Source organism: Lutra lutra, chromosome 3, assembly GCF_902655055.1.
Source record: "Lutra lutra chromosome 3, mLutLut1.2, whole genome shotgun sequence".
In the NCBI taxonomy this organism is placed as follows: Eukaryota; Metazoa; Chordata; class Mammalia; order Carnivora; family Mustelidae; genus Lutra; species Lutra lutra.
Genome location: NC_062280.1, coordinates 8,328,309 through 8,342,201, shown reverse-complemented (window position 1 = coordinate 8,342,201; position 13,893 = coordinate 8,328,309). Strand labels below are relative to the sequence as shown.

Sequence of the window (13,893 nt, the reverse complement as noted above, 5' to 3'; positions counted from 1 at the left end):
GTTGTCTGTTACTGCAATTCCTTTGTAGGTAATTTTTTTTCTATCATGGTTTTTAAGATTTCCTCTGTATTGTTGAGGTTCACTGTAATGTTACTATATGTGGGTGAGCTTTTATGTATCCCACTTGAAACTTCTCAGTTCATATCTTTCTTCAATTCTGGAAAATTCTCAGCCATTCCTTTTAATTTTTTTATTTGGGTGGGGGAGAGAGTGAGGAGGAGACGGGTAGAGAGAGATGGAGAGAGAGAATCTTAAACAGTCTCCATGCCCAGTACGTGGACCCTGAGATCATGAGCTGAGCTGAAACTAAGAGTCGGATGCTTAACCCACTGAGCCACCCAGGTGCCCCACAGCCATTGCTTTTTAGATTTTGCTTTTTTCCTGTTCTCTTTTTTTTTCTTTGTCTCTCAACTTTTCTGATATCCCATCTTGGTCTCTTCCTGGGTGATTTCCTCATATTTATTTTGTGCATAATTCTGCTCTTTATGTTTACTCTGCCATTTAATCTGGTAACTTTCTAAAAAGTCCAGTAACTGTATTTTTCATTGCTAGATTTCAAGTTTTCTCTTTTATGAAACTGATTTTTCTCACAATTTTCTTAACGTCTCTTGCTTTTTTGAAAAAGATTTATTTATTTTAGAGAAAGAGAAAGTGGGTGGGGGGAGGAATGATGGGGAGCAAGTCAAGCAGGTTCTGTGTTGAGTATAGAGCATGATGCGGGGCCCAATCTCACGACACTGAGACCACACCTGAGCCAAAACCGAGAGTCGGACGCTTAACCAACAGTACCACCCAGTCGGCCCTGTCTATTGCTTTTTATTTAAGATTTCATTAAATAAACCATCAGGAAAACAGACTACCATGTATATAGTAATTCTCCCGCACCTTTGTCCATCTGCCACTGCAAGTCTGACTCTTAACTTTGATCTGTCTCTCTGTTTCTCTCTCTCTCTGTGGTTTTACTTATGAGCTCATTTTGGGAAAGGTTTGTTTTCTCAGCTGTGGAGGTGTCCATGTGGAGCAGTGTCACATTTATCTCTTAAAAGAGCTTTAGGGTTTTCTTTGGTCCAAAACAACATTTCAGTGTTAATTTCTCAGTTTGGGTTCATGTGCCCATGGATATTGAAAATTTTGACCCTACCCCCAGGAAGGATTTCCACAGGGAGCTGCCATGAAGGGTAAGCTTCCTGTCTCCTCTGTAGTTGATTTTCATCTTTCTCGAGTAGAGGCTGCTAGAGTAATTTTAGTTTCCATTTAGAGATAAACCAGCTTTCCAAGGCTTTGGGGTTTATATACGTGAATCCATTCCAGCTCTTCACCTTACTCAAGATAAGAATTTTGGGCGCCTGGGTGGCTCAGTGGGTTAAGCTGCTGCCTTCGGCTCAGGTCATGATCTCAGGGTCCTGGGATCGAGGCCCGCATCGGGCTCTCTGCTCAGCAGGGAGCCTGCTTCCCTCTCTCTCTCTCTCACTCTGCCTGCCTCTCTGTCTACTTGTGATCTCTCTCTGTCAAATAAATAAATAAAATCTTTAAAAAAAAAAAAGAATTTTTCTGTTTTGGGGCATCTGTATGGCGCCGTTGGTTAAGCGTCCAACTCTTGGTTTTGGTTCAGGTCGTGATCACAGGGTTGTGAGATTGGGCCTTATGTCGGCCTCTGGGCTCAACATGGAGTCTGCTTAAGACTTTCTCTTTCTCTCTCTGCTCCCTGCCCCTCCTTGCTAGATCTCTCTCTCTCAAATAAATAAATCTAAAAAAAAAAAAAAAAAAAAAGAATTTTTCTGTTTCCGTGTGGTTGTAAATACACTTGCGTGTGTTTGTATGCAGATCCCAAAACAACTCGTGCCTCTCTAGCTTTAGCACTCAGTTACGGATGGCCCTGCGTTCCCTCTTCATTGGTGATTTCTCTTTCATTCTTTCGAAATGGCTGGTATTTCAAAAGTTACTATTTGGACTTTTTTGTGGAGCATTTCTGAGTGCTTGCAGTTGCGGGGATGGGGTGGTTTGGCGTCAGCAGAATTCCCTGTTTTGACCCGAATCAACGTTGAATTCCAAGTGTGCTTGCTCTGATTCTGTCATATATAATCAGCGCTTCAGAAGTAAAATACAGTAACAGATAAAGTAGGCCACCGTCCGAGATTCTCAGAGGTTCATGGGAAGGAAGAAATTATTGAAGAGGAAGTGGAAAATTTGGCTCTCAGTTTAAACTTCTCCTCTTTTCATAATATATGTGAAAAATGACATTATTTAATAAAGATTGTTTATTTCTTTTATTTCAGAACCTTGTTTGGAGCCCTTCACCTGCACCTTGGAGGAGCCCCTGAAGGGCCAGCTGGCACTGGGAAGACTGAAACTACCAAAGATTTAGCAAAAGCAGTGGCCAAACAATGTGTTGTTTTCAACTGTTCCGATGGGCTGGATTATCTGGCTTTAGGAAAATTCTTTAAGGTTTGAATTGACTCATTTCTCTACAAAATACCAGCTCAGAGAGGGAAGTTATTTATAATGAAACATAATTTCATGCAAGTAAAAGACTTATTGTAAGTTAAGTAAAATTAAAGCACTATCTCTGTTCTCCAGAGAAGCGGGGTTATTTCAAAAGCTTACCGGAGAAGGAGCTCTACTCGTGTCTCCAGGCCCTGCTGCTGTGGGTCAGCATGACTGATAGGTAGGAGGGCTGTGCCTTCAGTACGTGGAGGCCGCTAAAAATTTGAGAACCGTGACATCATGTAAAGACTGTGGGAAATCTAAAGTCTTTAACCTGTAGGTCTTATTAACCAGTTAATGATTCAGTAATTTACTTTCATAGATACTCTCTAGTTAATCTTTTCTTGCAAATTTAAAATCCTTGTTTTTTTTTTTTTTCTTATACTGAGTCAGATTCCCACTCTAGGCATCTGTAAGATTACAAACGAGGATTAAAAATTAATCATAACATTTCTGTCTATAAAACTTCTTGCTAACTGGCTGTTATTCTTTAAAATGTTAGCTGGAACAGTCGAACACAGAATTATCCATTTGGGATTATAGGTTCTGTTTATTTGCTTATGTCTGTTTCTCAGTAAAGTTTCTGTAATTCTGATTTTTTAAGATTATTAACTTATTATTTATTTATTTATATTTAATTTATTTTATATTTATATATATTTATATTTAATTTAATTTATATATTTAATTATAATTAAATTATTAATTTAAAAATTATTATTAATTTAAGATTATTAACATTATTTTCCAAAATTTCTCCAGAAAAGTTAACATTTAAAAAGAAATCTGAATGAACAAAAAATATATATATACCAATCCTACCCTGTACAGTAAACTGTTCCTGGCTGGCATAGGCAAGGTTATTTTATATCAGATTTGGAATATAAAAAATCTCTATATTTGTGATGCTGAAACAATTAGGATAAGATTTTAAAAGTCAAAATTATGATAACATATCAAGAAAACATTTGAATGACAAATGACCATTTTAATCATACTCTGTAATGATGTACAACCTTGTTGTAATGATTTTTAAGAAAGAATAGTAAGTCAAAGAGTCTCTGTGTAGTTTAGTTTGAATAGCCATTATATTCCTAAACATTTAAGAAAAGTCTGGCACGTACTACTCAATTTTTGAATGATATTCTTAATTCCTTGATACAGAGTCATATACTTTTAGTATTAAAGTTGCCTACTGATAAGTATTATTGGTTATATAGATACTTTGTGTGATGATCACGCTGAATAATAGGGTACAGGATCAAAAAGACGTGGGAATTACTCTTAAGAACCTCACAATTCTGATAACTATTTGAATGTGTGACTCATAAGTATTTTTTGTTCTCTGTGGTTTCTAATCCTCTTATTATATGTAGAGATCAAAGTCATAGTAGCTAATAAAAATGTTCTATTCTTTGAAATGGACAGAGTTTTCATTTAATCCAGTGTGGTCAGTAGATGGAACTGTGTACAAATCCAAGGTCAGCCTCTATTAGCTCTGTGGCCTTGTACTAATTACTTAACATCTCGTATGATACAGTCTTAGTTTCTTTGCATGAAAGATACATGCATCATGCCTGAAACATACCAGCTACTCAGTGAAAAACACACACACACACACACACACACACACGTGTGTGTGTGTATATATACACACATACAATCTACAGAATGCAGATTCAATAAATATTGAATTGGTTTTTTTAAGTAAATTTGTATTTGGCTGAGTTACTCAAGCTTGGTGGTCCAGTTTTCTTTAATGCCCAAATGGCACATATTTGTGGGTAGCTGTGAGTTAGAGGTACAAACTAGGGCCTCAAACTGTGTAAGTTGTCTATTAAGGGGCTCAGACCACAAAATAGTTTCATTAGCAACAGAAGTCATCTTATTTAGAGAATTATTACAATCTCCTCTATAAAGTTCATGAAGAAAAAGCAAACAAAATCAACTTGTACATAAAAAGCAAGAAAGACTTTGAGATTACAGGTATACATCTAAATGTCAAAAGATACACAGAAAGTAAAAAACTATCGATCAAATGGACAATTTTCCAATTGATCAAACTCCTTACTCCTGTAGAATAATGGATTTCTAAAAAAAAAAAAATAATAATAATATGCTGTATTTAAAGATAAAGGTGAATAAGCAATTTCCTTGATAGGATATTAAATCCTTGAAAATATCAGGTGAAAATGCAACATTTCAATGCAATATTTAATCAGATAAAATTGAAAAATTTCATTACTTTTTTCTCCCAGGGACTGTTATCTTGTGGAGCCTGGGCTTGCTTTGATGAGTTTAACAGAATTGATTTGGAAGTACTGTCTGTGGTTGCTCAACAAATTCTTACTATCCAAAGAGGTACTGGACTGGTTTGTCTTTGCATTATGTCAAAACAGTAGAAATATGGAAGATGACAGACGGCACAAGTTGCATTTAAATGTGGAATTGCTAAGTCATTTCATTCTTGATGACCCACAGGTATTAATGCAGGTGTCGATATACTAGTGTTTGAAGGAACTGAGTTAAAACTTGACCCTACATGTGCTGTCTTTATAACCATGAACCCTGGATATGCTGGGCGATCAGAACTGCCGGATAATCTGAAGGTACAGAAGGCCAGTTAGATCATCTGTTTCCTTTCTATACTATACTAAGTTAATATGTAAAAAGAAAGGATACACTCTTCTTGAATTTTATGCAAAATATTTGCTTTGGACATTGTATTTTAGAAAACTGTTTCAGAAAACAATTTTACTTTTTTTTTAAAGATTTTATTTATCCATTAGAGAGAGAGACAGAGCACAAGCAGAGGGAGTGGCAGAGGAAGAGAGAAAAGCAGGCTCCCTACTGAGCTGGGAGCACGACATGGGGCTTGATCCCAGGACACTGAGATCATGACCTGAGCCGAAGTCAGATGCTTAACCACCTGAGCCATCCAGGTGCCCCTTGAAAATCATTTTTAAAGCTTTGAATACCATTAAAAAATGAATGAGCAAAGTGGATACAACTTCCAAACTGACATTTAAAGACTGATAATTATGGAAAATTAGAAAATACAGGAAATACTGAAAAAGATACCCATTCTATTGCTTACTATATTGTATCCTGCAGTTTTAAATATCTTTTAAAAGGCAAATTTTAAATGGTAGAATCCAGCAGTTGTGAATGTTGTTGTTTTTTCTTTTTTTCAGGTTAATATTATGAGAATTTTCCTATTACAAACATAATTCAAACTAAATAAGTTTACGGAACTGCATCTTACTGTTGGACACTTAGGTTGCTTTTAGTTTTCCTTCATCATAAATAATATTGCAATGGGCAGTTTTTACTTAAGACTTTTGTCTGTTTTAAAATAGTTCCTTAAATATGGTCATAGGACAAAGAGCTGTGTTGCTAAATTGCTTCCCAACAGAGGTTGAAATAATTCACAGCCCACATCAATTCTCAATTGACCTTTATGCCCAACACTAATTTATTTTTCCTGAGAAAAGAAGCAAAGCACTTTGCTAATTGACTAGACTAAATTCTTCACTTAAAACACACACACACACACACACACACACACACACACACACGCGCAAACTTGATTATGAGAGAAATAGGACATTCCCCCGTACCTTGGGCATTTTTTTTAATTTATTGCATTTTATTTTATTGCATTTATGACTAGAGCATGGAGAACAATGTTGAAGAATAACTCAGTGGTAATTGCAGATCCAAAACCAAGTCTTCTGACTCTAAGCTGGTCTTCCTATGTTAGGCTGACAGCTTCTTAGACTAGTTGAGGAATTTTTCTTTTCCACTGAAGACACTTTTGATTCAACTAATTGCTACAATGTATTTCAGTATTTCCATTCCATGCACTTTTATGTATTAGATGAGATGTTTTAATACTTTGCTTTAGTGAAGGAAAGTATGATTAAAAAATAAAAACTGGTAAATCCTCTTTTATCTAAGAAGCGTTCTGCAATTTTCATTGTGAGTTACATTTGAGGAGCTCTTTTTGTAGCAGTTTTTTCGTTTGCCTACGTTTTTCTTTTCTTCGGTAGATCAATCTGAATACATAGTATTTGTAAAGGCAAAAACCTGTGACTAGCTAATCATATAAGCTGGGACTATTATTAGTGGAGTCTGTTCATGCCCTATGCAGTGTGTGTCACAGTCTTATGGACTGTGCATGTTGATATGGCGTCAAAATACCCACCTTGTGGTTCTGTAGGTGATGCATCTTCCTTCTCCTTCAGGCCAAAAACTGCTCTCAAATTCTGATAGCTTTGTTGTTGTTCTTCCTACTGTGCAGACTTCTTGGTTAGAGCGGCTACAGAACATCTGTTTTCAAGTACAAATGGAAATACCTAACAGTTTTGAAAAAATGTCTTAGTCTGAAAAGAAACAGTTCTTCCTAAAAGAAAAAAAAAACACAAAAAACAAACAACAAACAACTTACTGAGATCCAGAGAATGTCTTTAGAGTCGTCTTTGAGGCTTCCCTCTTCACCCAGTGACTCAGCCAGTCGCCAAAACCAGGCATCCTGTTGTACAAAAGCCTTATCATTCTCGCGGCTCTACCTTAGTCCGAGGCCACACATTCCTTCCATCCCACCTCACTCTTCCCCTGTGTGTCTTTTTTTTTTTTTTTTAAGATTTTATTTATTTATTTGACAGACAGAGATCACAAGCAGGCAGAGAGGCAGGCAGAGAGAGAGAGAGGAGGAAGCAGGCTCCCTGCGGAGAGAGCCTGATGCGGGGCTCGATCCCAGGACCCTGGGATCATGACCTGAGCTGAAGGCAGAGGCTTTAACCCACTGAGCCACCCAGGCACCCCTTCCCCTGTGTGTCTTACTGCAGCAGCTCACTTGTCACCAATCTCTTCCCTACTAAAATAAACTACCCTGAATTCCCCATTATAATCCTACCGGCGTCTTTGGAAGCAATCTAATCCTATAGTTTCCAGACTTAAGAAGCTATTGGGTTTTGTTGTTGTTGTTGTTGTTGTTTTGCCTACAGAAAAAAGTTCAAAGTTCTTGGCCTGATCTACAAGAATCTTGGAACTCGGACCCAGTTGTATCTGTACTGCCATCTCCCTACACCTATGTTTTCATGGAAATAGTCCCATTTTGACATCCTATACATCGAGATAAGATCTGCATAGTGAGCAATTGCTGAAGCTCATTGCTGCATTAGAGACGCTATGTTTAATATTAAAACTATTCTGAAGAATCAGTATTCAATAAACATTTCAGAATAGTTGCACGTTAGAAGCCATGGTGAAATGGAGATATTCTAGATCTTCTAATGTCACAAAGTCAATAACCTGGTGTATAGCTTTCTAGAAGGATAATGCTCATGTTGATTACCTGTATCACAATTTATTCAAGCCCTGGTATGATACTGGAGCTATACTCTTCTTTTAGACTCAAGAAAGTACATCATTGACTAAGCCAAAATCAAACTTAATTTTTTTAAGAGCACTAAATTACCTTTAAACATATTGCTATTACTAACAAATTATTTCTGACACATTCCAGATCACACCATATCCTATCAGTATTTCTCACACACTGAGAATCATCGAATTAGAATATTCACCTAAAAATATTTTGAGCAGGAGGCTTTTCTCTGTGATCAGTGGGAATCGATTCAGTGGGAATAGATGTTAAATCGATTCCCATTGGGTGATTCTAAGCAGATGAACATCACAATGACCCCTTGAAATGTCTTTACCACTCTCCATTTTTTGTTCTCTTGGCCACGATCTGTCTGTTCCATGGTGTTCCATGGCCATATTGCTAGTGTGTCTGAGAGACTCTGAATAGAAATTTGTGAAATATCTGATGTGGTCAGGGGGAAACCTACACCACACAGACCTGGATGGTCACCTGAAACTAACAGCAGTTGATATGGTCGTAGAAAGACCACACCACCCGCACCAAGTCAGGGACCCACTGACTGACCAGCTCATTCATTCATTCTTTTATTCATGAAGAGAAATAGTTGTTGAGAACCTACCCTTTTAAAGAGGTACCATCTGTATAGTAATTCTCTTACCTTCTCTTTTCCTCAAGTATGTAGCAGTTTCCAGCACTTGCTTAAGCTTCTCTGTTCCCAGTTTATTTGCTCAAGCTGTACATTTTTAACATTTTATTCTTTATTTAATGGTCACCATACTGAAATAGCAGTCCTAAGCCTCTAGTTAGTAATTAACATAACACATTGGAAGGATCTTGCTCAATGCCAATCTTTTATTTGTTCTCAACCTGGAATAATCATAACAGATCAGTTAGGCAAGACGTCTTTTTTCCTATTTGCCTGTGTTTCAGGTAACTCAATGAATTCCAGGTAACTCAATGAATTATGAATTCCTAGAAGATATTTATAAACTATCTGAACAAAATTGCCTTTTTTTTTTTTTTTTTTTTTTTTTTTTTTTTTAAGGAATGCCTATCTGTCTCAGTCACTACAGCATGTCCCTCTCAATCTTGGGGTTGGGAGTTCAAACCCCACAGTGGGCATGGAGCCTACTTTGAAAAAAAAATTGCCATTTTTCTCTTTAGTACACAAAGGTCCTGACTTACTCTATGAGCTATTGAAGTAGGTCCTGACACATACTGGCATTCTAAACTTAAATTTTCTTTTTCTTTCTTTCTTTCTTTCTTTCTTTCTTTCTTTCTTTCTTTTTTTAAAGATTTATTTATTTGACAGAGAGAGATATCACAAGTAGGCAGAGAGGCAGGCAGAGAGAGAGAGGAGGAAGCAGGCTCCCTGCTGAGCAGTGAGCCCGATTCGGGGCTCGATTCCAGGACCCTGGGATCATGACCTGAGCCGAAGGCAGAGACTTTAACCCACTGAGCCACCCAGGTGCCCCTGAACTTAAGAAAACTTAAGTTTTCTTAAAGATTGACATGGTGGCTACAAATTCAAAAAGGTTGAAAATATCTCAAAATACCTTATTTATCTAACATAGGCTTGTTATTGGGAGTTATCTGATTAGCCTGCAGCCTACAACTAAATAGATTCCAAGACAGCCTCACTTGAAGTCTGGTCTCCCAGTACCATGCATTTTCTCACCAGCCCAGATGAAAAGCCCAGCTTTTGGACATCCCAGCAGACTTGAATATATTTTCCCTATAACCAGTCACTTCCCAAGAAGAAGAGAGCATAAGTAATACTCAGCATGTGATTTAATAATTCACCCAAAATCTAAGTATCATGAATGTTTGTGAGTATTCTCAAAGCATAATGTAAGGAAAAACAGTGATACAGAAGTTAATGATATTTATTATATAACAATTACAAAAAAACCCTTTTTTAAAATTAAGTGTTTTTATCTATATGATCTGGATGTTGTAATTGAACGTTATTGCAGAAAAGCTATACAGTCATAACACGTTAGGAAATGCACAGTAGGGTTGCCTTACAATGGTCTTTTCAAAAATGTCTTTTCTGCACTCCTCCAGGCTCTCTTTCGGACAGTAGCAATGATGGTGCCTGACTATGCCATGATTGCTGAAATAGTCCTGTACTCCTGTGGGTTTGTCACAGCTCGGCCACTCTCAGTAAAAATTGTGGCTACCTACCGCTTGTGTTCAGAGCAATTGTCCTCGCAACATCACTATGACTACGGCATGAGAGCTGTGAAGTCCGTGCTTACCGCTGCTGGGAATCTGAAGGTAGACAACTCAAGTTATTTCTTACTCAGGAATATTCTGTTCCTAAATCGCAGAACCCTGTGTCTTTACAGAGTTCCAGTAACTGGTCGGTTTCATCAGCTGAAAAAATCCAGCTATTATACTAAAAAAGAGTTGATCATTTGCACATGTGAAAAAGGAAATTTTATGATTTGTAAAAACTTAGACATAATTCTTATTGATTTGAATTCTGCTCTGTAATTTTAAATGTTAAAAATAGGTACTACCAAGGAATGAAATTCCTTGCTGCTGAGAAATATTTTGAAGGCTTTCAGTCTATATGAACATGTATAGCTTTAAAGGAAAAAATGTATAATTAATAAATATATACAAATGTGCCAAAACATTATCAATTGATATAATTATGTAACTACAGCCCATTGTGGACTAGCAGTTACAGATTTGCAATATAATGTTTACATTTTAAAATGGTATAAATCTATATGGATGGAAAAATCCAAATATTTTAAGACTTCTGTAACTTTTCATTGAAAATATTTTATGGAGGTGTGAACTCTGTGTATTAGTTCTTTATGAAACAAAGCAAGGTAGGCTATAGTTAATAGCAAAGTGGAAAATGTGACCTTGGAGTTTATAAAATTTTTATGTTCATATTTTATAGGAGAAAGGATTTTAAAATATATTCTACATGATTAAGAACAATGGCATGCATTTTTATCTTCTGTAATAAACGGTATTGAGAATTCTGATACATAGTGGTGATATTCCATTTCACATTAGCCTAGAGGAACTGCATGTCATTGTTTTTTGCAATAAGCCAATGCAACTAGAAGTAACAATTTTTATTAACTTAGCGTGTCAGGATTACTGTGGTCAGATAATGGGAAAGATAATGCATTGTCTAGTGTATGTTATCACTGACATCTTGACTGTGGAATTGAGCTATTAAAGTTATACAGCAAATGAATCCTGCAAATGAATCCTTTCATTCTTTGTCAAAAGCTAATTTAGAATTGTTGAAAGTGTTAGCTTGAATATTTTGAAGTTTGTTTTTATTATATCAAGGAACAATTTAAACATTTACTTTAAAATAATAGCTTCTCAAATGACAAAATAGACTTTCGACACCTCATAATTTAGTGGTTAGACTGATCCAAAGACAACCTATGAGCAGGGTGACCTTTGGCATTAGGTTCTCTGAACTTTACTGCTGGCGCCACTGACTTTGTAAGGATAAATCCAGTTAAGTTGGAACATGGAATTTTTTAGGCAGAAAGTTTCTAGAGGGAAGGAGTGAGGGTTCTGGAAAATTAAATGCATGATTGTAGGAGAAACTTTGGAGTGAGGTGTTGAATAAAGTATTGAAGTCGAGAGAAATAATTTGAAATTCATATTTTTGTGAACTCTGCACACCTTATTATGGGCCTGAGCAACAGGTTCGGAGTTCAACCAGGTTTTGAGTAAACTTTGGGGTTACCACAAGTGTTTTGGAATTTTTTCAAAACCTAAAATTATTAACAATCCAATTAAATGAAAATAAATGAGAAAAGTTTTATGTGGGTTTAAATTGTCTTTGGGGCCTATGTGTGTATACGTGTGTGTGTGTGTGTGTGTGTGTGTGTGAACATGTAGGGGGTGTACTTAGCTGATGGCAATATCATCATGAGTGTATTTTCTTTTAGCTGAAATACCCAAATGAAAATGAAGAAATTTTGCTGCTTAGATCTATTATTGATGTAAATCTGCCAAAATTTTTGTCCAATGATTTACCACTCTTTGAGGTAAGGATATTTGTTATTTTGGCATATCAGAATTTTTATAATAATGTATTTATCAAATGTCCAAGTTTGCAACTCCTTATGAGAAACTTGTATAGAAAATAATGACATGGCACAGAGAAACATAGATCATTCCATGTTTTACTTGAAGTGTGTTTAGTTCTGTTGTTTCAGGTGACTTTCAAGAAGCTGGGATTTTTAAATTGTACTTTTTTAAAACTGTGTAACATAAATAAGCACACAAAAGTTACAAAGTCTGCTTGCTGATAAATTGCACTAGAATGTAGGCTCCTTGAAGGAAAATAACGGGTCTAACCCACCACTGAATCCTTTGCACAGAAAAGGTACTTGACAAATGTTTGTTAAATTAATAATTGAAGAAATTTATTAAAAAGCTTAATTTCTTGGGACACCTGAGTGGCTTGGTTGGGTAAGCGTCCACCTTCAGCTCAGGTCACGATCCCAGGGTCCTGGGAGGGAGCCCCTCATCTCACTCCTTGCTCAGTGGGGAGTCTGTTTCTCCCTCTGCCTGCAGCTCCCCCTGCTTGTGCTTTCTCTCGTTCTCTGATAAATACATCAAATCTTTAAAAAAATTAATTAATAAAAAGCCTAATTTCTTTAAAAGAATGTAATGGCTTTTATGAAATTGATGTTTTTCAGGATGATTTAAAGGGAGAACTAAGTTTAATAATATGGTGCACTGGCATCTCTCTGATTTCTGCCTCCGTCATTACATGGCCTTCCCTGGGTGTATTTGTGTTTGAATCTTCTTCTCCTTTCTGTTATAAAGACACCAGTCCTTGGACTTAAGGCCCAGTATAACCTCTTCTTAATCTATCTAATTATATCTGCAAAGATCCCATTTCCAAATGAGGTTACGTTTTGAGGTTTTATATGGGCATGAATCTTTGAAGGGCCCTAAGCTGATTAGCCACCACAGTGATTAAAATACCTTTGAACTGATTTTTGTATGTTCATTGTTTTAACAAATCCAGGCATTCTTTTTTTATCTTTTCTCTACTAAATTGTCTTTGTGCCTTTGTTGAGAATGAATTGGTCAAGTGTGTGGGGGTCTCTTTCTGGGCTCCCCATTGTGTTCCATTGTTATATTTGTCTATCATTATACTAATATGAAACTGTCTTTATAATAAGCCTTGAAATAAGATCATAGTTGTCTAACTTTTTAACCTAAAAGTATTGTAAAACTGTAAAATTTCTAGAAGAAAACAGGAGACAGCTCTTGTGACTTTGGGATAGGCAAAAATTTCTTAAACACGGCACCAAAAGCACAACGCATAAAACAATAAATCGATAAAATGGACTCTTCAAAATTTAAAAAGTTTGCTCTTTGAAAGGCACTGGTCAGAGGATGAAAGACAAATTGCAAACTAGGAAAAATATTTGCAAATTTAGGTTTATGATGAAGGACTCGTATACAGAATATTTAAAGAATGGTCAAAACTTACCATTAAGAAAAAAAACCATTAAAAACAGGCAAAAGATTTGAAGAGGGACTTCACTAAAGAACATACACATAAAGCAAATAAGCACATGCAAAACATTAGTCATCAGGAAATGCACATTGAAGAAGCCGCAGTAAGACAGTGTGACGTACCTATTAGTGTGGGTGAAATTAAAAAGACCAACCATAACAAATATTAGAAGTGTTATACACTGCTGGAGTGAATGCACAATAATACAACCACTTTGGAAAGCAGATAGTTTCTTAAAATATTAAACACATAACCCCCATATTATCCAGGTTTTCCATTCTTCAGTATTCAACCAAGAGAAATGGAAGTCATTTGTCCATACAGAGAGTTGTATATAGTGTTCATAGCAGTTTTGTTTGCAATGGCCCAAAACTGGAAACAATGAAAGAAAGTATCCATCAACAGGGGAATGGATTTGAATGTAATACTTGTATTCAACGAACTATTAAATCATGGTGTCACATGTGGGAATCTCCACATCTTTACG

The 13,893-nt window shown here is 36.3% G+C and overlaps 1 protein-coding gene across 2 annotated transcripts in view; it reads left to right on the top strand.

Moving 5' to 3' along the window:
* DNAH7 (dynein axonemal heavy chain 7) overlaps positions 1-13,893 on the top strand; it is a 273,847-nt gene that overhangs the window by 93,506 nt on the left and 166,448 nt on the right. For both annotated transcript variants that reach the window (XM_047720641.1, XM_047720640.1), the window contains 5 exons: positions 2,277-2,445; positions 4,743-4,845; positions 4,966-5,093; positions 9,944-10,156; positions 11,818-11,916. In XM_047720641.1, coding sequence (XP_047576597.1) covers positions 2,277-2,445; positions 4,743-4,845; positions 4,966-5,093; positions 9,944-10,156; positions 11,818-11,916 — 712 coding nt within the window. The remainder of the gene's footprint in view (positions 1-2,276; positions 2,446-4,742; positions 4,846-4,965; positions 5,094-9,943; positions 10,157-11,817; positions 11,917-13,893) is intronic.